Consider the following 26,187-nt stretch of genomic DNA (forward strand, 5'->3'; position numbering starts at 1 on the left):
TAGGAGTAGTTATTAAGGAAGTGAATTGTAGGTTAGAGCGGATGATGGCAGCAACTCCACCGCCCGGTCTACCAGAAAACCTGTTAGATTGGAGGATGGAAAATCCTGTAGGTATGGCAGCCAGGATGTCGGGGAGGGAATCGGCATGAAGCCAGGTTTCTGAAAGGAGCAAGATGTCAATGTTGCCACTATCTAGGAGTTGGAATACTTCAAGTTGGTGTTTAGGAAGTGAACGGGTGTTAAGATAAACAATCGAAATGGGGCGAGCGTCAAGAGAACTGGAGCCGATAAGTGTGGAGGCGACGTTACAATGGGAAGGGGTTACAGGGAGAGGAACCCGGGGGGTGTAAGAAGGGTAGGAGGACAATATGCCACACTTCTGTGCAGTAGCAACAATGTGAGGGGCAAGGGGAGCACAACAATAAAAGGAGTGAAGATCTTGAGAGGAGTAGGTAATGCGGCAGGCAGCATGCATGGCCCCGCGCCTCGGTCGGCCGCGGACGGGCGCAGACGGGCTTAACTTATGCGCGACTTCCGCGCGAAGTCGGCGCTCCCGCTGCGCTCAACCGTTGCGCTTCCTCCAGGTCGCCATTTATACTGCCTGACGTGAACCACTAGACCGCTCACCTGCACGGTGGAGAGGCAGGGCGGAAGTGGTGCAGAACCAGAAGTGGCGCTCGTGCAGGGACCCTCCGCGCAAACGGCACACTACCGGGGCGGACCGGGGTCGAGAGCGAGAGGAACAAGGTAAGCAAGTTACCGTAACAATAAATGAACAGTGCGGGCGCTGTAGGACATAACACACAATATAGCAAAGTGACTATTTAAAATACGCAAGCAGCTCGTAATCAGCTGGAATAGGGTTAAAAAATCATCGGCAGCGCTGGTGCACGCCCGCGACCTTCTAGCCACGTTTGTCAGCCTGCGAAGCCAGTTTCAGAGCAAGATATAGACAGGGGCTCTGCAACCACTAGACCGCTCACCTGCACGGTGGAGAGGCAGGGCGGAAGTGGTGCAGAACCGGAAGTGGCGCTCGTACAGGGACCCTCTGCGCAAACGGCACACAGCCGGGGCGGACCGGGGTCGAGAGCGAGAGGAACAAGGTAAGCAAGTTACCGTAACAATAAATGAACAGTGCGGGTGCTGTAGGACATAACACACAATATAGCAAAGTGACTATTTAAAATACACAAGCAGCTCGTAATCAGCTGGAATAGGGTTAAAAAATCATCTGCAGCGCTGTTGCACGCCCGCGACCTTCTAGCCACGTTTGTCTCATCTGCAGCATATCCATAACTGCTGCCAGTTCTCACAATTGCACAAAACTCCTGTATGTTCCTATTACCCAGGGCACTTTTTATACTATCCCATCTATTGTTTTAATAATATTAAATAATAATAAAGACATTTGTAGAGCGCCTGGTTACGCCATCCCGGCGTGTCCCCGCGCTATGGAGAAAGGACTGTCAGACATGACGCAATCGACAAAATTAACCACAGAGAACTAGTTGTTAAACAAATGAGTTTTAAGCCGGCGTCTAAAATGAGTCTCTGACCTCTCCAGCCTGAGGCCAACCGGTGGAGTATTCCAGTTTTGAGCAGCTAAGAAGCGAAACGAGCGGCCGCCCATTCTAGCTTTCTTTATTTTGGGTACAGCCAACTGCCCTGTGCCCGCCGATCTCAGGGCCCTTCCTGGCAGATATCTAGTGACCAGATTCCTAAGATATACTGGCGCCTTGTCTCAGAGAATGCGATGGCAGATGAGCAGGGCTTTAAACAGCACCCTTTTTTTACTGGTAACCAATGGAGAGCGTCAAGGGCCGGCTTTGATGCCGCCCTTCGTGGCAGCCTCATGATCAGTCGTGCTGTGGCGTTCTGTAAGACCTGTAAGCGTCCCAGATTCTTCGCAGACATACCTAGATATAACCCATTTGCGTAGTCAATACAAGATGTTATGAAGGCATGTATCAGCGTCTGTCTGGCTTCCAGCGGGAGGGTTTTTAAAACGCCAAAACACTTTCCCACAACACAGCGGATCTGGCCATCATAGGAGAGGGTAGGGTCCACCCATACCCCAAGGTTCTTTACTTTCATACCGGGTATCGGGGTAGGGCCCAGACACTGTGGCCACCATTCTGAGGTCCAGCTGCATCTGTCTCCACCAACCACCAGTACCGCGGTCTTTTCGCCGTTCAGCTTTAAGCAGTTCTTGTTCATCCAACTGACCAATTCCTGCATACATTCCTTAAAGTTGGATGACTCGACTGAGGGTACCTGGGATAGGGAGATCAGCAGCTGGGTATCATCTGCGTAGGAGACTAGCTCCACACCAAACGCCTGTACCACCTCAGCCAAAGGGGCCATATACAAATTGAACAAGGTGGGGCTCAGGGCAGAGCCTTGAGGCACCCCCTGTTCCAGTGCGAAATCCCTAGACTGGGATGTTCCTCCTAGGACCTGAAAGCTGCGCCCTGTCAGGAAAGATTTCAGCCAGCCCAGAGCAGGACCCGAGACACCCCCCCTGCTCAGACACTGCCGCCAGGTGTAGTGTGCTACAGTGTCGAACGCTGCACTGAGGTCTAACATTATCAGTGCCATGGTGTGTCCCGCTTCACCCCCTGCCTAATGGTCTCCGTTTTCCCATTGCTTCTTGGCCTCTGCAATAGCCTGCTTGTATTCCTGCCTCCTCAATTTGACTAGGCTCCTGGCTGGGGCTTTAATTGACTCAAATAAAAGAGACTTTGCCATTTTACAATTGTCATCAAACCATGACTGAGTCTTCTGGTTTGTCCTATGTCTAGTCACTACCGGATTAAGTAAATCAGCCAATGCTGCCACCAGCCCCAGATGTAATTTAGCGATTTTGTTTGCCACCTCTTCTTGTCCAAGCTCAATACAACCACTAATCTCCATAAAGGTCTTACAAACAGCTGAATATAAGGCACTCATTTTATCTAAAGATAGTTTTACCGCAGGCCAGTTAAGCCTTCTCCTATATTTTGAGAGATTCAATTCACTATTTTAGCTTGGTTTACTCCCGTTGAAAATGCCAGTGTCAGGTAATCTCAAATTTAGAACCAAAGCATTATGGTCACTATCATGTCAGGATAAAATCTCAAAATCGGTGACCATAGGCCATGACCTTGTCTCGACCAAGATATCATCTATCCGAGATGTTTGGCCAATGCGGTTGAACGTGGCCTTTCCTTCACGATCGGACTGGGTACAACCGTTACAGGCTCTCATAGAATGGGCCATAGTTATCGAGTTCAATTAGAGATCCAGCGGTGACCAAACCTTGATTGGAGTAATTTGGAGCTCGGGTATAGACTATTGCTCATCTTCTATTGTAATAGAGTTTCCAATGGCAGGTAAGGGCTCATATTGGCAATTAAAATCACCAGCAATAATCAGTAGGCTATTACCAGAAACGGTGGGGATAAAAGTATCAAGCAGGGCCAGTGTTACAGATTCTTTCAGCGACTCCATCGCCGACCTTGCCAGCACCCACGCACTCGCCTCCATGGACTACATCCTCCTCGCGGACCTGAACTTCCACCTCAAGAACAATGACGACGCCAACTCCTCCAAGCTGACCGACAACATCGCCAAACTCAGCCTCGGACAACTCGTCATCATACCCACCCACGCTGCTGGCCACACACAGGACCTCATCTTCTCCACAAGCACCGACATCGCCTTCGACCACACCACCGAACTCCACTGGACCAACCACCGATGCATCCATTTCACCTTCAAGAAACCAACCATGCACTACCGCACTCAACAGCTGCCCCGCCGCTCCTGGAGCAAAGTCACCGAAGACCAGCTGATCACCACCCTTGCCCAGAACCTACCCACCGACCCCACCAACCCAGACGCTGCAGCCCGCAACCTCAGACAGTGGATCGACGACTGCGCCAACACCCTCGCCCCACTCAAGAAACCTTCCAACAGCCATGCCAGCAAGAGAGCACCTGGTTCACCGACGAGCTCCAGACCTCCAAACGCGCATGCCGGAAACTGGAGAAGAGATGGCTCCACGAACGCACACTGGACCACCACACAGCCCACAAGGACGCCACCCGCAGACATCACCACCTCATCAGATTAGCCAAGAGATCCTCCTTCAAAGACCGCCTGGATAACAATGCACACGATAGCAAAGAGCTCATCAGGATCGTAAAAGAACTCTCCAACCCCAGCGCCAACGCCAACGACATCCCGGCCTCACAAGAACTGTGCGACTCACTGGCCATCTTCTTCCACTGCAAGATCGCTGACATCCACAACAGCTTCAACACCACGACCGCCCCGACTATGCCAAACTCCACCTCCCCTGCAAACACCACCAGCGCCAACCGCCTGACCTCCTGGTCCTACGTCAACGACGACAAGACACGCAAGGTCATGAACTCCATCCACTCAGGATCTCTATCAGACCCGTGCCCACACCACGTATTTAACAAAGCAGACGCAGCCATCACACACCAACTATGGAAGGTCATCAACATCTCCTTCGAAACAACGACATTCCCGGAAAGCTGGAAGCACGTCGAAATCAACGCCCTCCTCAAGAAGCCCAAGGCGGACCCCAAGGACCTCAAGAACTTCCGGGCCATCTCCCTGCTCCCGTTCCATGCGAAGGTCATAGAGAAAATCATCAACATGCAATTGGCCCACCACCTCAAGGACAAGAACGTCTTGGACCCGTCCCAGTCCGGATTCAGACAAAACCACATCACTGAGACAGCCCTCATCGCCACCACAGATGACATCAGGCGCCAACTAGGCAACGGCAAAACATCAGCCCTCATCCTCCTGGACCTGTCAGCCGCCTTTGACACAGTCTGCCATTGCACTCTAAAGACACGCCTCCAAAAAGCCGGAATCCAAGAGAAGGCCCTTGACCGGACCACGTCCTTCCTCTCCGGCAGAACCCAAAGCGTCCGCCTCCCACCCTTCCGATCCGAAGCCACCAACATCATCGGCGGCGTCCCCCAGGGCTCATCCCTCAGCCCGACGCTGTTCAACGTCAAATTCCTTACTCAGAAGGGAAGTAATATTTACAGTGTCCTGAAGCTCCAGCTCCCGCACGTAGGTGATTCCCACCCATCACTTTGGGCATGTGATCTTCAGTGCATTACACAAATTTAATCAAGAAAAGCAGGTAATGTCTCCGGTCGGTCCTCGTGTCTTCTCCACACTTGCTTGTTGGATCCAATAAGTGTTATGTGAAGTTGTGCTGCACATCTTCAATTCATTGCTCATTTTGTTACTGGTGTCATGGCTTCCACGGCATTTCAATTGGAACCAGATTGGCAGTACCATGAAAACCATAGACTGATCAACAGAATCAATTTTTAAGAAGTTGTATTTTGTGCAATTGACGGCTGTGCATCCTAGTGTTGATTAAGCTTTGAGGCAGCATAATCCTCGCCTCTGGCCCTTGATTGGATAAATAGTTTCCTATCTAATGTAGAGTAAAGCTACTTTTCAACTGAGGACACAGAGAAGAAAAACTCTGAATGAACTACAATGCGTTGCATTGTATCCATTGACGATGCCCCGTATTGATGAAGTTTGTTCCGCCGGCTCGTCTTCATTGAAGCAGTTGTTCTTTATTGACAAGAACAGACCAGAATCCGGTCATCGAACAGATATGAGTTTTCAATCTAAGCCTGGTTCATGGAAAGACAGAGCTGGAGGAAATGGAGAAACAAGACTTTCTGAGATTGAGCCACAGTTGATTTCCTGTGTTCATCAAATGACGTCCTGTAGTTTGTTTGCCTGGTGTTCTGCGTGTTCTGAATGTGGTTTCGTTTTATACCTTTTCTGTGGTTGCTGATTGTTTGCAGTAAAGAAAGACAACATCAACCTCCTTCCCTTGTACTTGATAGGACTGTAGCTTCCCTCCTGAATAGCTGGGAAATTAATAATCAGTGTCTGGGTTGTGGTTTGACTCCAGGAGGCTTCAGTGCTGATTAAAATAATATTTTACCTTTTCACAAAGAATCAAGAATGTAAAAATATGAAGTGTTGTCTCTTTGAAACGAGTACCCACTTGAAATGTGAGTATTGTTCCTTGTTGTTGTTTGTCTATTGCAGATTAATTCATTGCTCCTTCACAAGCGCCTGCAGCAAAGATCTCGCCTCTGCGGTCTCCATGAACCGTTCTCTCTTGGATCTGAACTTGGCAGACAATGGACTTGGGGATGTTGCAGTGAGATCCTTGTTTGATGGACTGAGACAGCCCAGCTGCAGTGCCCAGACACAGGAGTAAACTCAGCTTTGAATGCAAACATCTCTTAAACTTTCATCCGTGGCATTATGATTTGTTAGTCTTCCATAATGGATTTCACAATTGTTTGATGTAGCAGGAAGTCCTCATATTTTGTGTAAAGTAGGATTACGTTCTAGTGTATTTTTCACAATTGAATTTGAGGTCTGTCGCATTAGTGCACTCTTCCCCAGCCATCTTGTCATAACCTTCAGTTTGTTCAAACTTGTCAGAAGTAGCCTTTGTATTTCCTCAGGATCTGTGCAATGCTCTCAAGGGCCCACCTCCTGTCTCCACTGAATTGGTATGCTATTGTAGTACCAAGGATCAGAGTGGCCAGATGGGGGAAGGGAATTGGGAAGGGAACTGCGGGGAAGGAGATCTGTAAATATAAAAAATATATATACACAAAACAAAACCTTATAGGCTTCTATGCACTGTTACTGACCCTAGGAACAGCTCTGATAGAGTACAATGTTACAAGTAGGACAATGATTATTTTCCCTAAGGTTTTCCTTTGATAAGGCTCAATTTAAAAATGAAAACACATAAAAAAGACACTCAGTTGTCAAAAACAACTCATGTTGACTCTTGCTAAGATTTCCACAATATTGTTTGCTAGAAAGGCGATTAATAAAATCTTAATGCCTTATGTACGATTGCCACAAAATGTTTGCTGCTTTGGCGAATATTAAGAGCTTAATGCTTGATGTAATGAAAGTATTTTAATAAATCACGCCTTTTGCTTTGGAGCAGTCCTTATATTGAATCTCGTAATCTATGAACAAAAAACCCTCGAGCTCAAGATGCTGCATGAGAAGAAACAATTGTAAATGTAATACTCTAAGACATGTGTCTGCATATAAAAGAATTTAAAACATGCGGCTTAACACTCAGAGTCCGAGTCTTAAAGAGATCTGGCGTGCGCCTTTCTATTGTCTGTTCCTAGTCAAAACGGCACTATAAAATCGAACAACAACCATCGCAAGTATTGGGGTGAAAGAAGGCGGGTCGAACTCATGAACTGCAAGTTGTGATGATCTGTATATACTGTGATGATATGTTTTGCGCCTTTTAGATAATGCCGCCATTCTTTGAACACATCCCTGATGGCCAGAACTTCTTTCTCTGCAATTACATAATTTTGTTCAGCCTCTCTGAGTTTCCAAGGCATATCTGCCAGGATATAGCTGTCCAGTATAATGGGATTGCCTTCGGGTAGCCAGGCCCGCTACAAATCCTCATACCGTGGTTTCTCTGTGAAATCACCGCTCCCGTTGCTACATTAGAGGCATCAGCTTCTACTATGAATGGTTGTTGGACATCAGGATGTGCTAAAATTGGTGTAGAGTTAAAGGCCTTTTTAAGAACATTAAAGGCAGAGTCAGGCTCTGGGGACCACACAAACGATTCTTTCTGAATAACCGAGTGATGGGTGCTACTGTATGGGGGAAATGGTTGATAAATCTGCAGTAAAAGTTAGCAAAAAAGAGATAAACATTGTGCATCCCGGACCCACCCACGCTGCTGGCCACACACAGGACCTCATCTTCTCCACAAGCACCGACATCGCCTTCGACCACACCACCGAACTCCACTGGACCAACCACCGCTGCATCCATTTCACCTTCAAGAAACCAACCATGCACTACCGCACTCAACAGCTGCCCCGCCGCTCCTGGAGCAAAGTCACCGAAGACCAGCTGATCACCACCCTTGCCCAGAACCTACCCACCGACCCCACCAACCCAGACGCTGCAGCCCGCAACCTCAGACAGTGGATCGACGACTGCGCCAACACCAACACCCTCGCCCCACTCAAGAAACCTTCCAACAGCCATGCCAGCAAGAGAGCACCTGGTTCACCGACGAGCTCCAGACCTCCAAACGCGCATGCCGGAAACTGGAGAAGAGATGGCTCCACGAACGCACACTGGACCACCACACAGCCCACAAGGACGCCACCCGCAGACATCACCACCTCATCAGATTAGCCAAGAGATCCTCCTTCAAAGACCGCCTGGATAACAATGCACACGATAGCAAAGAGCTCATCAGCATCGTAAAAGAACTCTCCAACCCCAGCGCCAACGCCAACGACATCCCGGCCTCACAAGAACTGTGCGACTCACTGGCCATCTTCTTCCACTGCAAGATCGCTGACATCCACAACAGCTTCAACACCACGACCGCCCCGACTATGCCAAACTCCACCTCCCCTGCAAACACCACCAGCGCCAACCGCCTGACCTCCTGGTCCTACGTCAACGACGACAAGACATGCAAGGTCATGAACTCCATCCACTCAGGATCTCTATCAGACCCGTGCCCACACCACGTATTTAACAAAGCAGACGCAGCCATCACACACCAACTATGGAAGGTCATCAACATCTCCTTCGAAACAGCGACATTCCCGGAAAGCTGGAAGCACGTCGAAATCAACGCCCTCCTCAAGAAGCCCAAGGCGGACCCCAAGGACGTCAAGAACTTCCGGGCCATCTCCCTGCTCCCGTTCCAGGCGAAGGTCATAGAGAAAATCATCAACATGCAATTGGCCCACCACCTCAAGGACAAGAACGTCTTGGACCCGTCCCAGTCCGGATTCAGACAAAACCACATCACTGAGACAGCCCTCATCGCCACCACAGATGACATCAGGCGCCAACTAGGCAACGGCAAAACATCAGCCCTCATCCTCCTGGACCTGTCAGCCGCCTTTGACACAGTCTGCCATTGCACTCTAAAGACACGCCTCCAAAAAGCTCGAATCCAAGAGAAGGCCCTTGACTGGACCACGTCCTTCCTCTCCGGCAGAACCCAAAGCGTCCGCCTCCCACCCTTCCGATCCGAAGCCACCAACATCATCGGCGGCGTCCCCCAGGGCTCATCCCTCAGCCCGACGCTGTTCAACGTCAAATTCCTTACTCAGAAGGGAAGTAATATTTACAGTGTCCTGAAGCTCCAGCTCCCGCACGTAGGTGATTCCCACCCATCACTTTGGGCATGTGATCTTCAGTGCATTACACAAATTTAATCAAGAAAAGCAGGTAATGTCTCCGGTCGGTCCTCGTGTCTTCTCCACACTTGCTTGTTGGATCCAATAAGTGTTATGTGAAGTTGTGCTGCACATCTTCAATTCATTGCTCATTTTGTTACTGGTGTCATGGCTTCCACGGCATTTCAATTGGAACCAGATTGGCAGTACCATGAAAACCATAGACTGATCAACAGAATCAATTTTTAAGAAGTTGTATTTTGTGCAATTGACGGCTGTGCATCCTAGTGTTGATTAAGCTTTGAGGCAGCATAATCCTTGCCTCTGGCCCTTGATTGGATAAATAGTTTCCTATCTAATGTAGAGTAAAGCTACTTTTCAACTGAGGACACAGAGAAGAAAAACTCTGAATGAACTACAATGCGTTGCATTGTATCCATTGACGATGCCCCGTATTGATGAAGTTTGTTCCGCCGGCTCGTCTTCATTGAAGCAGTTGTTCTTTATTGACAAGAACAGACCAGAATCCGGTCATCGAACAGATATGAGTTTTCAATCTAAGCCTGGTTCATGGAAAGACAGAGCTGGAGGAAATGGAGAAACAAGACTTTCTGAGATTGAGCTACAGTTGATTTCCTGTGTTCATCAAATGACGTCCTGTAGTTTGTTTGCCTGGTGTTCTGCGTGTTCTGAATGTGGTTTCGTTTTATACCTTTTCTGTGGTTGCTGATTGTTTGCAGTAACGAAAGACAACATCAACCTCCTTCCCTTGTACTTGATAGGACTGTAGCTTCCCTCCTGAATAGCTGGGAAATTAATAATCAGTGTCTGGGTTGTGGTTTGACTCCAGGAGGCTTCAGTGCTGATTAAAATAATATTTTACCTTTTCACAAAGAATCAAGAATGTAAAAATATGAAGTGTTGTCTCTTTGAAACGAGTACCCACTTGAAATGTGAGTATTGTTCCTTGTTGTTGTTTGTCTATTGCAGATTAATTCATTGCTCCTTCACAAGCGCCTGCAGCAAAGATCTCGCCTCTGCGGTCTCCATGAACCGTTCTCTCTTGGATCTGAACTTGGCAGACAATGGACTTGGGGATGTTGCAGTGAGATCCTTGTTTGATGGACTGAGACAGCCCAGCTGCAGTGCCCAGACACAGGAGTAAACTCAGCTTTGAATGCAAACATCTCTTAAACTTTCATCCGTGGCATTATGATTTGTTAGTCTTCCATAATGGATTTCACAATTGTTTGATGTAGCAGGAAGTCCTCATATTTTGTGTAAAGTAGGATTACGTTCTAGTGTATTTTTCACAATTGAATTTGAGGTCTGTCGCATTAGTGCACTCTTCCCCAGCCATCTTGTCATAACCTTCAGTTTGTTCAAACTTGTCAGAAGTAGCCTTTGTATTTCCTCAGGATCTGTGCAATGCTCTCAAGGGCCCACCTCCTGTCTCCACTGAATTGGTATGCTATTGTAGTACCAAGGGTCAGAGTGGCCAGATGGGGGAAGGGAATTGGGAAGGGAACTGCGGGGAAGGAGATCTGTAAATATAAAAAATATATATACACAAAACAAAACCTTATAGGCTTCTATGCACTGTTACTGACCCTAGGAACAGCTCTGATAGAGTACAATGTTACAAGTAGGACAATGATTATTTTCCCTAAGGTTTTCCTTTGATAAGGCTCAATTTAAAAATGAAAACACATAAAAAAGACACACAGTTGTCAAAAACAACTCATGTTGACTCTTGCTAAGATTTCCACAATATTGTTTGCTAGAAAGGCGATTAATAAAATCTTAATGCCTTATGTACGATTGCCACAAAATGTTTGCTGCTTTGGCGAATATTAAGAGCTTAATGCTTGATGTAATGAAAGTATTTTAATAAATCACGCCTTTTGCTTTGGAGCAGTCCTGATATTGAATCTCGTAATCTATGAACAAAAAACCCTCGAGCTCAAGATGCTGCATGAGAAGAAACAATTGTAAATGTAATACTCTAAGACATGTGTCTGCATATAAAAGAATTTAAAACATGCGGCTTAACACTCAGAGTCTGAGTCTTAAAGAGATCTGGCGTGCGCCTTTCTATTGTCTGTTCCTAGTCAAAACGGCACTATAAAATCGAACAACAACCATCGCAAGTGTTGGGGTGAAAGAAGGCGGGTCGAACTCATGAACTGCAAGTTGTGATGATCTGTATATACTGTGATGATATGTTTTGCGCCTTTTAGATAATGCCGCCATTCTTTGAACGCATCCCTGATGGCCAGAACTTCTTTCTCTGCAATTACATAATTTTGTTCAGCCTCTCTGAGTTTCCAAGGCATATCTGCCAGGATATAGCTGTCCAGTATAATAGGATTGCCTTCGGGTAGCCAGCCCGCTACAAATCCTCATACCATGGTTTCTCTGTGAAAGCACCGCTCCAGTTGCTACATTAGAGGCATCAGCTTCTACTATGAATGGTTGTTGGACATCAGGATGTGCTAAAATTGGTGTAGAGTTAAAGGCCTTTTTAAGAACATTAAAGGCAGAGTCAGGCTCTGGGGACCACACAAACGATTCTTTCTGAATAACCGAGTGATGGGTGCTACTGTATGGGGGAAATGGTTGATAAATCTGCAGTAAAAGTTAGCAAAAAAGAGATAAACATTGTGCATCCCGGACCCACCCACGCTGCTGGCCACACACAGGACCTCATCTTCTCCACAAGCACCGACATCGCCTTCGACCACACCACCGAACTCCACTGGACCAACCACCGCTGCATCCATTTCACCTTCAAGAAACCAACCATGCACTACCGCACTCAACAGCTGCCCCGCCGCTCCTGGAGCAAAGTCACCGAAGACCAGCTGATCACCACCCTTGCCCAGAACCTACCCACCGACCCCACCAACCCAGACGCTGCAGCCCGCAACCTCAGACAGTGGATCGACGACTGCGCCAACACCAACACCCTCGCCCCACTCAAGAAACCTTCCAACAGCCATGCCAGCAAGAGAGCACCTGGTTCACCGACGAGCTCCAGACCTCCAAACGCGCATGCCGGAAACTGGAGAAGAGATGGCTCCACGAACGCACACTGGACCACCACACAGCCCACAAGGACGCCAACCGCAGACATCACCACCTCATCAGATTAGCCAAGAGATCCTCCTTCAAAGACCCCCTGGATAACAATGCACACAATAGCAAAGAGCTCATCAGCATCGTAAAAGAACTCTCCAACCCCAGCGCCAACGCCAACGACATCCCGGCCTCACAAGAACTGTGCGACTCACTGGCCATCTTCTTCCACTGCAAGATCGCTGACATCCACAACAGCTTCAACACCACGACCGCCCCGACTATGCCAAACTCCACCTCCCCTGCAAACACCACCAGCGCCAACCGCCTGACCTCCTGGTCCTACGTCAACGACGACAAGACACGCAAGGTCATGAACTCCATCCACTCAGGATCTCTATCAGACCCGTGCCCACACCACGTATTTAACAAAGCAGACGCAGCCATCACACACCAACTATGGAAGGTCATCAACATCTCCTTCGAAACAGCGACATTCCCGGAAAGCTGGAAGCACGTCGAAATCAATGCCCTCCTCAAGAAGCCCAAGGCGGACCCCAAGGACCTCAAGAACTTCCGGGCCATCTCCCTGCTCCCGTTCCAGGCGAAGGTCATAGAGAAAATCATCAACATGCAATTGGCCCACCACCTCAAGGACAAGAACGTCTTGGACCCGTCCCAGTCCGGATTCAGACAAAACCACATCACTGAGACAGCCCTCATCGCCACCACAGATGACATCAGGCGCCAACTAGGCAACGGCAAAACATCAGCCCTCATCCTCCTGGACCTGTCAGCCGCCTTTGACACAGTCTGCCATTGCACTCTAAAGACACGCCTCCAAAAAGCCGGAATCCAAGAGAAGGCCCTTGACTGGACCACGTCCTTCCTCTCCGGCAGAACCCAAAGCGTCCGCCTCCCACCCTTCCGATCCGAAGCCACCAACATCATCGGCGGCGTCCCCCAGGGCTCATCCCTCAGCCCGACGCTGTTCAACGTCAAATTCCTTACTCAGAAGGGAAGTAATATTTACAGTGTCCTGAAGCTCCAGCTCCCGCACGTAGGTGATTCCCACCCATCACTTTGGGCATGTGATCTTCAGTGCATTACACAAATTTAATCAAGAAAAGCAGGTAATGTCTCCGGTCGGTCCTCGTGTCTTCTCCACACTTGCTTGTTGGATCCAATAAGTGTTATGTGAAGTTGTGCTGCACATCTTCAATTCATTGCTCATTTTGTTACTGGTGTCATGGCTTCCACGGCATTTCAATTGGAACCAGATTGGCAGTACCATGAAAACCATAGACTGATCAACAGAATCCATTTTTAAGAATTTGTATTTAGTGCAATTGACGGCTGTGCATCCTAGTGTTGATTAAGCTTTGAGGCAGCATAATCCTCGCCTCTGGCCCTTGATTGGATAAATAGTTTCCTATCTAATGTAGAGTAAAGCTACTTTTCAACTGAGGACACAGAGAAGAAAAACTCTGAATGAACTACAATGCGTTGCATTGTATCCATTGACGATGCCCCGTATTGAAGAAGTTTGTTCCGCCGGCTCGTCTTCATTGAAGCAGTTGTTCTTTATTGACAAGAACAGACCAGAATCCGGTCATCGAACAGATATGAGTTTTCAATCTAAGCCTGGTTCATGGAAAGACAGAGCTGGAGGAAATGGAGAAACAAGACTTTCTGAGATTGAGCCACAGTTGATTTCCTGTGTTCATCAAATGACGTCCTGTAGTTTGTTTGCCTGGTGTTCTGCGTGTTCTGAATGTGGTTTCGTTTTATACCTTTTCTGTGGTTGCTGATTGTTTGCAGTAAAGAAAGACAACATCAACCTCCTTCCCTTGTACTTGATAGGACTGTAGCTTCCCTCCTGAATAGCTGGGAAATTAATAATCAGTGTCTGGGTTGTGGTTTGACTCCAGGAGGCTTTAGTGCTGATTAAAATATTATTTTACCTTTTCACAAAGAATCAAGAATGTAAAAATATGAAGTGTTGTCTCTTTGAAACGAGTACCCACTTGAAATGTGAGTTTTGTTCCTTGTTGTTTGTCTATTGCAGATTAATTCATTGCTCCTTCACAAGCGCCTGCAGCAAAGATCTCGCCTCTGCGGTCTCCATGAACCGTTCTCTCTTGGATCTGAACTTGGCAGACAATGGACTTGGGGATGTTGCAGTGAGATCCTTGTTTGATGGACTGAGACAGCCCAGCTGCAGTGCCCAGACACAGGAGTAAACTCAGCTTTGAATGCAAACATCTCTTAAACTTTCATCCGTGGCATTATGATTTGTTAGTCTTCCATAATGGATTTCACAATTGTTTGATGTAGCAGGAAGTCCTCATATTTTGTGTAAAGTAGGATTACGTTCTTGTGTATTTTTCACAATTGAATTTGAGGTCTGTCGCATTAGTGCACTCTTCCCCAGCCATCTTGTCATAACCTTCAGTTTGTTCAAACTTGTCAGAAGTAGCCTTTGTATTTCCTCAGGATCTGTGCAATGCTCTCAAGGGCCCACCTCCTGTCTCCACTGAATTGGTATGCTATTGTAGTACCAAGGATCAGAGTGGCCAGATGGGGGAAGGGAATTGGGAAGGAGATCTGTAAATATAAAAAATATATATACACAAAACAAAACCTTATAGGCTTCTATGCACTGTTACTGACCCTAGGAACAGCTCTGATAGAGTACAATGTTACAAGTAGGACAATGATTATTTTCCCTAAGGTTTTCCTTTGATAAGGCTCAATTTAAAAATGAAAACACATAAAAAAGACACTCAGTTGTCAAAAACAACTCATGTTGACTCTTGCTAAGATTTCCACAATATTGTTTGCTAGAAAGGCGATTAATAAAATCTTAATGCCTTATGTACGATTGCCACAAAATGTTTGCTGCTTTGGCGAATATTAAGAGCTTAATGCTTGATGTAATGAAAGTATTTTAATAAATCACGCCTTTTGCTTTGGAGCAGTCCTTATATTGAATCTCGTAATCTATGAACAAAAAACCCTCGAGCTCAAGATGCTGCATGAGAAGAAACAATTGTAAATGTAATACTCTAAGACATGTGTCTGCATATAAAAGAATTTAAAACATGCGGCTTAACACTCAGAGTCCGAGTCTTAAAGAGATCTGGCGTTCGCCTTTCTATTGTCTGTTCCTAGTCAAAACGGCACTATAAAATCGAACAACAACCATCGCAAGTGTTGGGGTGAAAGAAGGCGGGTCGAACTCATGAACTGCAAGTTGTGATGATCTGTATATACTGTGATGATATGTTTTGCGCCTTTTAGATAATGCCGCCATTCTTTGAACGCATCCCTGATGGCCAGAACTTCTTTCTCTGCAATTACATAATTTTGTTCAGCCTCTCTGAGTTTCCAAGGCATATCTGCCAGGATATAGCTGTCCAGTATAATGGGATTGCCTTCGGGTAGCCAGGCCCGCTACAAATCCTCATACCGTGGTTTCTCTGTGAAAGCACCGCTCCAGTTGCTACATTAGAGGCATCAGCTTCTACTATGAATGGTTGTTGGACATCAGGATGTGCTAAAATTGGTGTAGAGTTAAAGGCCTTTTTAAGAACATTAAAGGCAGAGTCAGGCTCTGGGGACCACACAAACGATTCTTTCTGAATAACCGAGTGATGGGTGCTACTGTATGGGGGAAATGGTTGATAAATCTGCAGTAAAAGTTAGCAAAAAAGAGATAAACATTGTGCATCCCGGACCCACCCACGCTGCTGGCCACACACAGGACCTCATCTTCTCCACAAGCACCGACATCGCCTTCGACCACACCACCGAACTCCACTGGACCAACCACCGCTGCATCCATTTCACCTTCAAGAAACCAACCATGCACTACCGCACTCAACAGCTGCCCCGCCGCTCCTGAAGCAAAGTCACCGAAGACCAGCTGATCACCACCCTTGCCCAGAACCTACCCACCGACCCCACCAACCCAGACGCTGCAGCCCGCAACCTCAGACAGTGGATCGACGACTGCGCCAACACCAACACCCTCGCCCCACTCAAGAAACCTTCCAACAGCCATGCCAGCAAGAGAGCACCTGGTTCACCGACGAGCTCCAGACCTCCAAACGCGCATGCCGGAAACTGGAGAAGAGATGGCTCCACGAACGCACACTGGACCACCACACAGCCCACAAGGACGCCACCCGCAGACATCACCACCTCATCAGATTAGCCAAGAGATCCTCCTTCAAAGACCCCCTGGATAACAATGCACACAATAGCAAAGAGCTCATCAGCATCGTAAAAGAACTCTCCAACCCCAGCGCCAACGCCAACGACATCCCGGCCTCACAAGAACTGTGCGACTCACTGGCCATCTTCTTCCACTGCAAGATCGCTGACATCCACAACAGCTTCAACACCACGACCGCCCCGACTATGCCAAACTCCACCTCCCCTGCAAACACCACCAGCGCCAACCGCCTGACCTCCTGGTCCTACGTCAACGACGACAAGACACGCAAGGTCATGAACTCCATCCACTCAGGATCTCTATCAGACCCGTGCCCACACCACGTATTTAACAAAGCAGACGCAGCCATCACACACCAACTATGGAAGGTCATCAACATCTCCTTCGAAACAGCGACATTCCCGGAAAGCTGGAAGCACGTCGAAATCAATGCCCTCCTCAAGAAGCCCAAGGCGGACCCCAAGGACCTCAAGAACTTCCGGGCCATCTCCCTGCTCCCGTTCCAGGCGAAGGTCATAGAGAAAATCATCAACATGCAATTGGCCCACCACCTCAAGGACAAGAACGTCTTGGACCCGTCCCAGTCCGGATTCAGACAAAACCACATCACTGAGACAGCCCTCATCGCCACCACAGATGACATCAGGCGCCAACTAGGCAACGGCAAAACATCAGCCCTCATCCTCCTGGACCTGTCAGCCGCCTTTGACACAGTCTGCCATTGCACTCTAAAGACACGCCTCCAAAAAGCCGGAATCCAAGAGAAGGCCCTTGACTGGACCACGTCCTTCCTCTCCGGCAGAACCCAAAGCATCCGCCTCCCACCCTTCCGATCCGAAGCCACCAACATCATCGGCGGCGTCCCCCAGGGCTCATCCCTCAGCCCGACGCTGTTCAACGTCAAATTCCTTACTCAGAAGGGAAGTAATATTTACAGTGTCCTGAAGCTCCAGCTCCCGCACGTAGGTGATTCCCACCCATCACTTTGGGCATGTGATCTTCAGTGCATTACACAAATTTAATCAAGAAAAGCAGGTAATGTCTCCGGTCGGTCCTCGTGTCTTCTCCACACTTGCTTGTTGGATCCAATAAGTGTTATGTGAAGTTGTGCTGCACATCTTCAATCCATTGCTCATTTTGTTACTGGTGTCATGGCTTCCACGGCATTTCAATTGGAACCAGATTGGCAGTACCATGAAAACCATAGACTGATCAACAGAATCAATTTTTAAGAAGTTGTATTTTGTGCAATTGACGGCTGTGCATCCTAGTGTTGATTAAGCTTTGAGGCAGCATAATCCTCGCCTCTGGCCCTTGATTGGATAAATAGTTTCCTATCTAATGTAGAGTAAAGCTACTTTTCAACTGAGAACACAGAGAAGAAAAACTCTGAATGAACTACAATGCGTTGCATTGTATCCATTGACGATGCCCCGTATTGAAGAAGTTTGTTCCGCCGGCTCGTCTTCATTGAAGCAGTTGTTCTTTATTGACAAGAACAGACCAGAATCCGGTCATCGAACAGATATGAGTTTTCAATCTAAGCCTGGTTCATGGAAAGACAGAGCTGGAGGAAATGGAGAAACAAGACTTTCTGAGATTGAGCCACAGTTGATTTCCTGTGTTCATCAAATGACGTCCTGTAGTTTGTTTGCCTGGTGTTCTGCGTGTTCTGAATGTGGTTTTGTTTTATACCTTTTCTGTGGTTGCTGATTGTTTGCAGTAAAGAAAGACAACATCAACCTCCTTCCCTTGTACTTGATAGGACTGTAGCTTCCCTCCTGAATAGCTGGGAAATTAATAATCAGTGTCTGGGTTGTGGTTTGACTCCAGGAGGCTTTAGTGCTGATTAAAATATTATTTTACCTTTTCACAAAGAATCAAGAATGTAAAAATATGAAGTGTTGTCTCTTTGAAACGAGTACCCACTTGAAATGTGAGTATTGTTCCTTGTTGTTGTTTGTCTATTGCAGATTAATTCATTGCTCCTTCACAAGCGCCTGCAGCAAAGATCTCTTCTCTGCGGTCTCCATGAACCGTTCTCTCTTGGATCTGAACTTGGCAGACAATGGACTTGGGGATGTTGCAGTGAGATCCTTGCTTGATGGACTGAGACAGCCCAGCTGCAGTGCCCAGACACAGGAGTAAACTCAGCTTTGAATGCAAACATCTCTTAAACTTTCATCCGTGGCATTATGATTTGTTAGTCTTCCATAATGGATTTCACAATTGTTTGATGTAGCAGGAAGTCCTCATATTTTGTGTAAAGTAGGACTACGTTCTAGTGTATTTTTCACAATTGAATTTGAGATCTGTTGCATTAGTGCACTGTTCCCCTGCCATCTTGTCACAACCTTCAGTTTGTTCAAACTTGTCAGAAGTGGCCTTTGTATTTCCTCAGGATCTGGGCAGCTCTCTCAGGGGCCCACCTCCTGTCTCCACTGAATTGGTATGCTATTATAGTACCAAGGGTCAGAGTGGCCAGATGGGGGAAGGGAATTGGGAAGGGAACCGCGGGGAAGGAGATCTGTAAATATAAAAAATATATATACACAAAACAAAACCTTATAGGCTTCTATGCACTGTTACTGACCCTAGGAACAGCTCTCATAGAGTACAATGTTACAAGTAAGACAATGATTATTTTCCCTAAGGTTTTCCTTTGATAAGGCTCAATTTAAAAATGAAAACACAAAAAAAAGACACTCAGTTGTCAAAAACAACTCATGTTGACTCATGCTAAGATTTCCACAATATTGTTTGCTAGAAAGGCGATTAATAAAATCTTAATGCCTTATGTACGATTGCCACAAAATTGTTGCTGCTATGGCGAATATTAAGAGCTTAATGCTTGATGTAATGAAAGTATTTTAATAAATCACGCCTTTTGCTTTGGAGCAGTCTTTATATTGAAACTCGTAATCTATGAACGAAAAAAGCCTCGAGCTCGAGATGCTGCATGAGAAGAAACAATTGTAAATGTAATACTCTAAGACATGTGTCTGCATATAAAAGAATTTAAAACATGCGGCTTACCACTCAGAGTCCGAGTCTTGAAGAGATATGGCGTGCGCCTTTCTATTGTCTGTTCCTAGTCAAAACGGCACTATACAATCGAACAACAACCATCCCAAGTGTTGGGGTGAAAGAAGGCGGGTTGAACTCATGAACTGCAAGTTGTGATGATCTGTATATACTGTGATGATATGTTTTGCGCCTTTTAGATAATGCCGCCATTCTTTGAACGCATCCCAGATGGCCAGAAGTTCTTTCTCTGCAATTAAATAATTTTGTTCAGCCTCTCTGAGTTTCCAAGCCATGTATGCCAGGATATAGCTGTCCAGTATAATGGGATTGCCTTCGGGTAGCCAGGCCCTCTACAAATCCTCATACCGTGGTTTCTCTGTGAGAGCACCGCTCCAATTGCTACATTAGAGGCATCAGCTTCTACTATGAATGGTTGTTGGACATCAGGCTGTGCTAAAATTGGTGTTGAGTAAAAGGCCTTTTTAAGAACATTAAAGGCAGAGTCAGGCTCTGGGGAACACACAAACGATTCTTTCTGAATAACCGAGTGATGCGTGCTACTGTATGGGAGACATGGGTGCTAAATCTGCAGGAAAAGTTAGCAAAAAAGAGAAAAACATTGTACATCCCGGACCAATGAAGGTGGGGGCCACTTAGCGACTGCTTTGATTTTTCTGCTGCCATTTGCATTCCGGAGGGTGATAACACTACTCCGTAAGAACTCCACAGTAGTGACATGAGATTTGCACTTGCTAAGTTTGCAATAAAGATGGTGTTTCCTAATGCCAACAAGATTTGTTTTACATGGTGTTCATGCTCAGCTTCACATGTTGAATAGATTAGTATATCATTGATATATGCTATTGCGATGGTGTCTACAAATTCCATGAGCACATCAGTTAAGAAAAAATTGAAATGCAGCTGGTGCATTGCAAAGCCCAAAGGACATCACTGTATACTCAAATAAGCCATAACAAGTTTTAAAAACTGATTTCCACTCGTCACCACATCACATACAAACCAAATGGTACGCTCCTCTTAGATCTAATTTGGGGTACACGACTGCTGATTTCACATTGTCAAGAAGAACTAGGATTAGAGGCAATGGAAATTTGTTTTTATGGTGATTTTATTTAATATCCTCAAGTCAATACAAGTTCTCAGATCTCAATTGGTGTGAGGGATGAAAAAGAGTAGTGCAGCTGTTGGAGACTCGGAGGGACGAATAAATCCGTTGGCGAGGTATGGTCAAGGTATTTTCTTAAAAACTGATTTTTATCGTTCTGATAAGGCTTAAATACTGCAATTTGGTAAAGTTACCCCAGGGATTAAGTCGATTTGGCAGTCATATGGCCTATGAGGTGGTAGTTCTTCTGCTCTCTTTCCATAAAACACATCTGCGAATGTAAGGTATGAAGAAGGAAGTTTGATATTCTTTTCTTCAGCAGTTGGTATGCCTAGGATAACAGAGGACTCTGTTTTGGTATGGTTGCATGTCATTTGACAGTATGATGAAGTGAACTGAATTGTTCTTTCCCTCCAATCTATAAGAGGATTATGTTGTTGTAACCACCCCAAACCTAGTATGAGACCATAGGGGCCTTAATGACATCCAATTGTATATTGTCTGCATGCTCTTCATTTGTAACACATCAGTTGTAGTTGGATTGCCTGTAAACGAACAGGACCCCCTGTTAAAACACCTCCATTTACCATATGAACCACCTCTTGAGTTGTCTTTTTGGCACAAGTTATACTGACTTGCTGAATGACAAGAGTATCAATGAAGTTGCCAGTGGCCCCAGAGATCTTGCCATTAACATGGTCGGACCATTCAGCAATTATTTTTGAGCTGAACAACCCTTCCACTGATAAGGCCAATAATCTGAAGCAATCTATTAAGACCTATCGGAACTGGAAGCAGGTTGATAACAATATGCTCAACCGCCAACTCTCTCATGGCCAAAATAAACTATCAGAAAATTTGGAATTAGCCTCATCCCAATTCAATCACTGGCTCACATCAGTTGCCAATAAGGTAGCCCCTTACAAAAAAAACTCATGTTAGAGGAAATCCCCAACTGCTCCATGGTTCTCAGAAATCATTAGAGCTAAGAAACAAGAGTGTAGGCGACAGGAGAGATGCTGGAGATCTAAGTATAATAAAAGCGAACTCTCCAACTACAAATGTCCACTGGCTGAATACAAAAGTTTGACATTTACGGAGAAGTGCTCCTACTATGCTAAGCAAATTGAGGAGGCAAAAATTCCATCAGGGAACTTTTTCAGGTAGTCACCAAACTGTCCGTACCCCCAGAGACAAACGCAACTGAGCATTCACAAGCTTTTCGCAACTCTTTAGCGCAGCATTTAAAAAAAATTAGAGCAATTTTATATCACGCTCAGAGGTGTGTGCTTCAGCAAATGTTGGTTCCCACAATATTTTGACCTTCACTGAATTTAAACCAGTCACCAATGATAAGGTTATACCTCTTATCCAGCAGGCCAAATCATTTTCTACCCACAACCCGCTCCCTCCCAGTATGTTCAAGCAAGGCCCTGAGATTCTGGGTCCTAGTCTCACCGCCATTTTTAACTCCATGTTCACACAGGGCGTGTTTCCCTCTATTTGTAAAAGAGCATCGACTGTTGTTTTTGCATTTGTCACCCCGAGTGGGACGGGCATGCTCAGACTTGAGTTTTGTGCTCTCCACGCCACTGGAGTCAAGCTATCCTGGCTGAAGACGGCTGATAGCCAGAAACCGGTCCTAGGGCTTGATTCCGGTCCAGGGAAGACATGGCTTGGCAGTTCGGGCTGGACTGTACCCATGAGGCACAGGGTCAAGGCTGATTTGCATATGGCCATGTCTGAACTGGGGTGGCATGGTGAGCAAAAAAACAATGGATTTAGGCCCAGATCTCTGTACTGGGGTGAATGTATGACATTGTTCCGCATTCTGTCCATCAACTGTTGTTTTTGCATTCGTTTGTCGACCATGCACATCGTGTACAGAATAAACTCCAGGAAAGGCAGAGAAAAAGAAAAAAAATCTATCCTCATGTAAAAGGTACAGACAAAGTGTTGCAAAAATGAAGTCATGTAGTAACTTGCGCAAACGCAGAAGTATGGCAGCAAAGCTTATGCTAACTTAGCAGAGTCGAGAATGTCCCCAAGGGCCATATAACACCCTCCCCCTGGTAAATTTGTAGAACATAGAAAAGGGAACAAAACAGAGTTCAAAAGTCAAGCAGAGGTCAAAGGTGTTGTAATTTATTTAAAAATAATAATTAAAAAAAACACATTTGAGGGAAAAAAAATCAAAATTTCAAAAAAGTACAAAATTGCATCAAAATTGTCATTTGTGGCATGCTGAACGCGATTCGTTTCCAAAGCAAGAGAACTAAGGTGACGGGACCAGTCAATTCATGAATGTTTGTGAGCAGAGGAATGCAGGTCATCCCTATCGTTCATGAATGTTTGTGAGCAGAGGAATGCAGGTCATCCCTATCGTTCGTGGAAAAAAGGGATGAAATCCAGTTAGGTCGAAGGAACAAACGTGCTCCTCTTAATCAGGCATGTTTAAAAGCACAAGTGGGAAACTTGCATGATATTCAATGAAACTTTATTGCAGGACATTCTGCACAGCCGGGCAGACCTCCCATTCAGCCAAAACTCAAAGTGCAGCTGCACGCGTCATTTGGCCATCCACAGAACAAGCCATTTTGATGCGCCTCTAAGGGACCCCTCAACCGGCTGAAATCAGGGACTCAACACAACGTATTGGAGAGGCAAACATCCATTGCCCATTAAAAAGGGAAGCACCGGCAGTAAAATACTGGTTGCACGCAAATAAAGTAGGCTGTTGTAAACGAATCTAGGACCCTAGTGTAAAGTTTTCCAATTCATGCCCTTATATAGGTATACATTATCCTATCCGTATATAGGCATTGAAATCATTACCATATTTGGCCTAAGCCTTGCAGCCCAAATACGGCATGGCTACTTCCACTGAGTTCGAGAATCAACAACAATTTCTTGGAGAAACCCGCTTGAATATTTAGTTATCCAAGAAATCCTGGAGTTTTCAAAGAATTTAGTCTTTGAGTGATGTTATTAAGTCCAATCATGCATCAAACTCGGCACCTTCAAGGTATAAATATGCCCACATTTGCCCAACCAAACACACAGTGGTTTTGGAGCAGATTGACTAATTACTTGCCCGACTCCCTGCAGCAGCAAGTGCCGAAGGAAGCCGGCCCTTCAAGCTGATGCACTGAGAGACGCTGTCCTTTCTCCTGCCGAGAATACCAGCTCCAGTGTTTCCAGGCTACCCTTGCGGGTTGCTGGGAGATCGAGTCCTGAGAGAGAGATACAAGACCTCCTTCATTCTAAAACCAAGGTACGGAGCTGATAAGACCCTTAGAGAATTCTTGGAATAGATTCCTGGCAGACAACTACTAAACTTAAGCTACTCCTCACATACTTCTTCCCTCGTACTAGACTTAGGTTAGGTACACCGGGGTAGGCGTATTTTCGAAGCACCAGTTGAGTACCTTTTAGTCATCATTTTATCACTGTATGTATTTTATACATTTTAGGCAACTTATGGCTTAGAAACCATATCATGCTTTTACAGTACTACTTTATAATACTGTTCGTATTATATGCCTGGTACTTTATAACCATTATCACTATTGTAGCAGTACATTTCGTATGCTTGAGAAAGAAGACTGTTCAATAAATACCTTTTATTGAAAACGCCTGTCTCTCTATTTTCTCAGCACCTCTGGTGAAACGAAGCATGCACGATTGACTGAGTGAAATAGCTGTCTATTGTTTCCGCGACTCTAGAGATTGCTTTCTTAATTATTGGAAACAAAGTTGTCATGTTTATGCGGTTGTCAGAAACTAATCCCTTCTTGTTTATTCGAGAAAGTTTCTAGTGACCTCTGAGCTAGCTGGCACTCACTATTAAGTCTAATATATTCGGTAGAGACCTAGTCGACCTCAGTCCAACGTCTAAACTACAGTATATATTATTCCAATGAGCAGAGCCTATTGGGAATATACGAACTACACTACATGGCGCCCAACGTTTGGTAAGGCGATAATTTAACGCTAGATACTAGAGTAACTCAGTCGTGCTTTTCACACAGACCTCTTTTTCCCCGTAAAAAACTCCAATAGACGTCTGGCGTGGGTGAAAGGGCATAATATCCACCAAAACTGAGTAGGACAAAAATCCTATGTATTAGTTTCTGGTTTATTCAACGTTGAAGGATACAGTGTTCCAAAATATTGTGCACCTAATCTTTGTTTCCTTGAAACTTGTTCTGCAAGCTTTCATTAAACAATGTCGAATAACGGCGACAACAACGCAACCGGTGGAGCTGCAGTAGATGCGAACAATCCGGGTTTTAACGTTACAGGGTTTAATGAAAAGGATGAGGATGACATAATCATCCCGGCAAATATAAGAAAAACCATAACTACAAAACTTATAGAAAATGGGGTATCATCGAGAGGTGGTAAAGTTATATTTGTGATAGAGGCACATGAATATCGGCAGACAGAGGTATTCTATTCATGGATTACTTTTCCACAAGCAAATCCAGTAACACAGGAGTTCCACTACTACAAAGTAGAGGAACCTCCAGCGGAATACGTTCCTTTTGAGGACGTTGAAATTCCACTAACTTACCAAGAGAATCAGCTCTGGTTTAATGGCGCCCTACAACATCAAAATCACATAAACAAGCTCGGTCCACTAGGTAGACCAGGATCTACATGGCCGGTATTAGCCAGCTATACACCACATCCTAACATTGAAAATATGACTGTGAACTGTTAGGACAGCTGAAACAATTAACTAAAGCATATAGACAATTGGTTCAATTGTCTTGCGGACTTCAATAGTCCAACCTGCTATAAAAATTCCACAGCACACCCCGTACCAGGGGAACACAAACAAAATTACACTTCAGTCAATACAATCAGTCATTGATAAATTACCCGCAAAACGGAAACAAATTCCATTCTGGTTAGCTAAAAAAATTACCCAATTAGAGGCAGTATTTCCTGATAGTACACCTCATGAAAAACACAGAATTCTGACAATCTGTTTACCAATGGGCATTGCACCGCATGTGGAGGACTGTGAAACTTGGGGTACAGTCTTTGCTTCAATCTACACAAAAATACATGGTTTACCGTCCATGGCGGTAATACCAGACGTCCTGAGACAGATTCAAAATGAATACGGTCCAGAACCTGCTTTAAATCTAGGTATGAAATTACTGAAAGATTTCAAACAGGTCTCAGCTATATTATTAGCTAACATTAAAGGTGAAGCAGCATCCGTGGCAATCTACCAAAAATTTAAAGAAACAGATATAGCAGAACAACCATATGAGCTTGCTAGAATTATTGAAAAATCCTATGAAGAACTAGGTAGAGATAGTTCAGGTGGGAAACCCTTAAAACCCCAACTAACTGAAAATCCTAAAAAAATGTCATTAAAAATAATCTCACTACTCATAAAAAGAAGTGGGCAAATAATAAAC

The 26,187-nt window shown here is 45.6% G+C and overlaps 1 protein-coding gene across 5 annotated transcripts in view; it reads left to right on the forward strand.

Moving 5' to 3' along the window:
* The window catches only part of LOC147709845 (ribonuclease inhibitor-like), a 322,498-nt gene extending 303,002 nt beyond the window's left edge, over positions 1-19,496 (forward strand). For 4 of the 5 annotated variants that reach the window (XM_086928289.1, XM_086928292.1, XM_086928291.1 and 1 more), the window contains one exon: positions 6,109-7,035. In XM_086928289.1, the coding sequence (XP_086784415.1) occupies positions 6,109-6,283 (175 nt within the window). In that variant the 3' untranslated portion in view covers positions 6,284-7,035. Of the gene's footprint in view, positions 1-6,108; positions 7,036-18,569 lie in introns of those variants that run through there. The other variant, XM_086928290.1, reaches the window with a different exon arrangement.
* Positions 19,497-26,187: the final 6,691 nt, after the last annotated feature.

This window comes from Lissotriton vulgaris, chromosome 6 (genome assembly GCF_964263255.1).
Source record: "Lissotriton vulgaris chromosome 6, aLisVul1.2, whole genome shotgun sequence".
NCBI lineage: Eukaryota > Metazoa > Chordata > Amphibia > Caudata > Salamandridae > Lissotriton > Lissotriton vulgaris.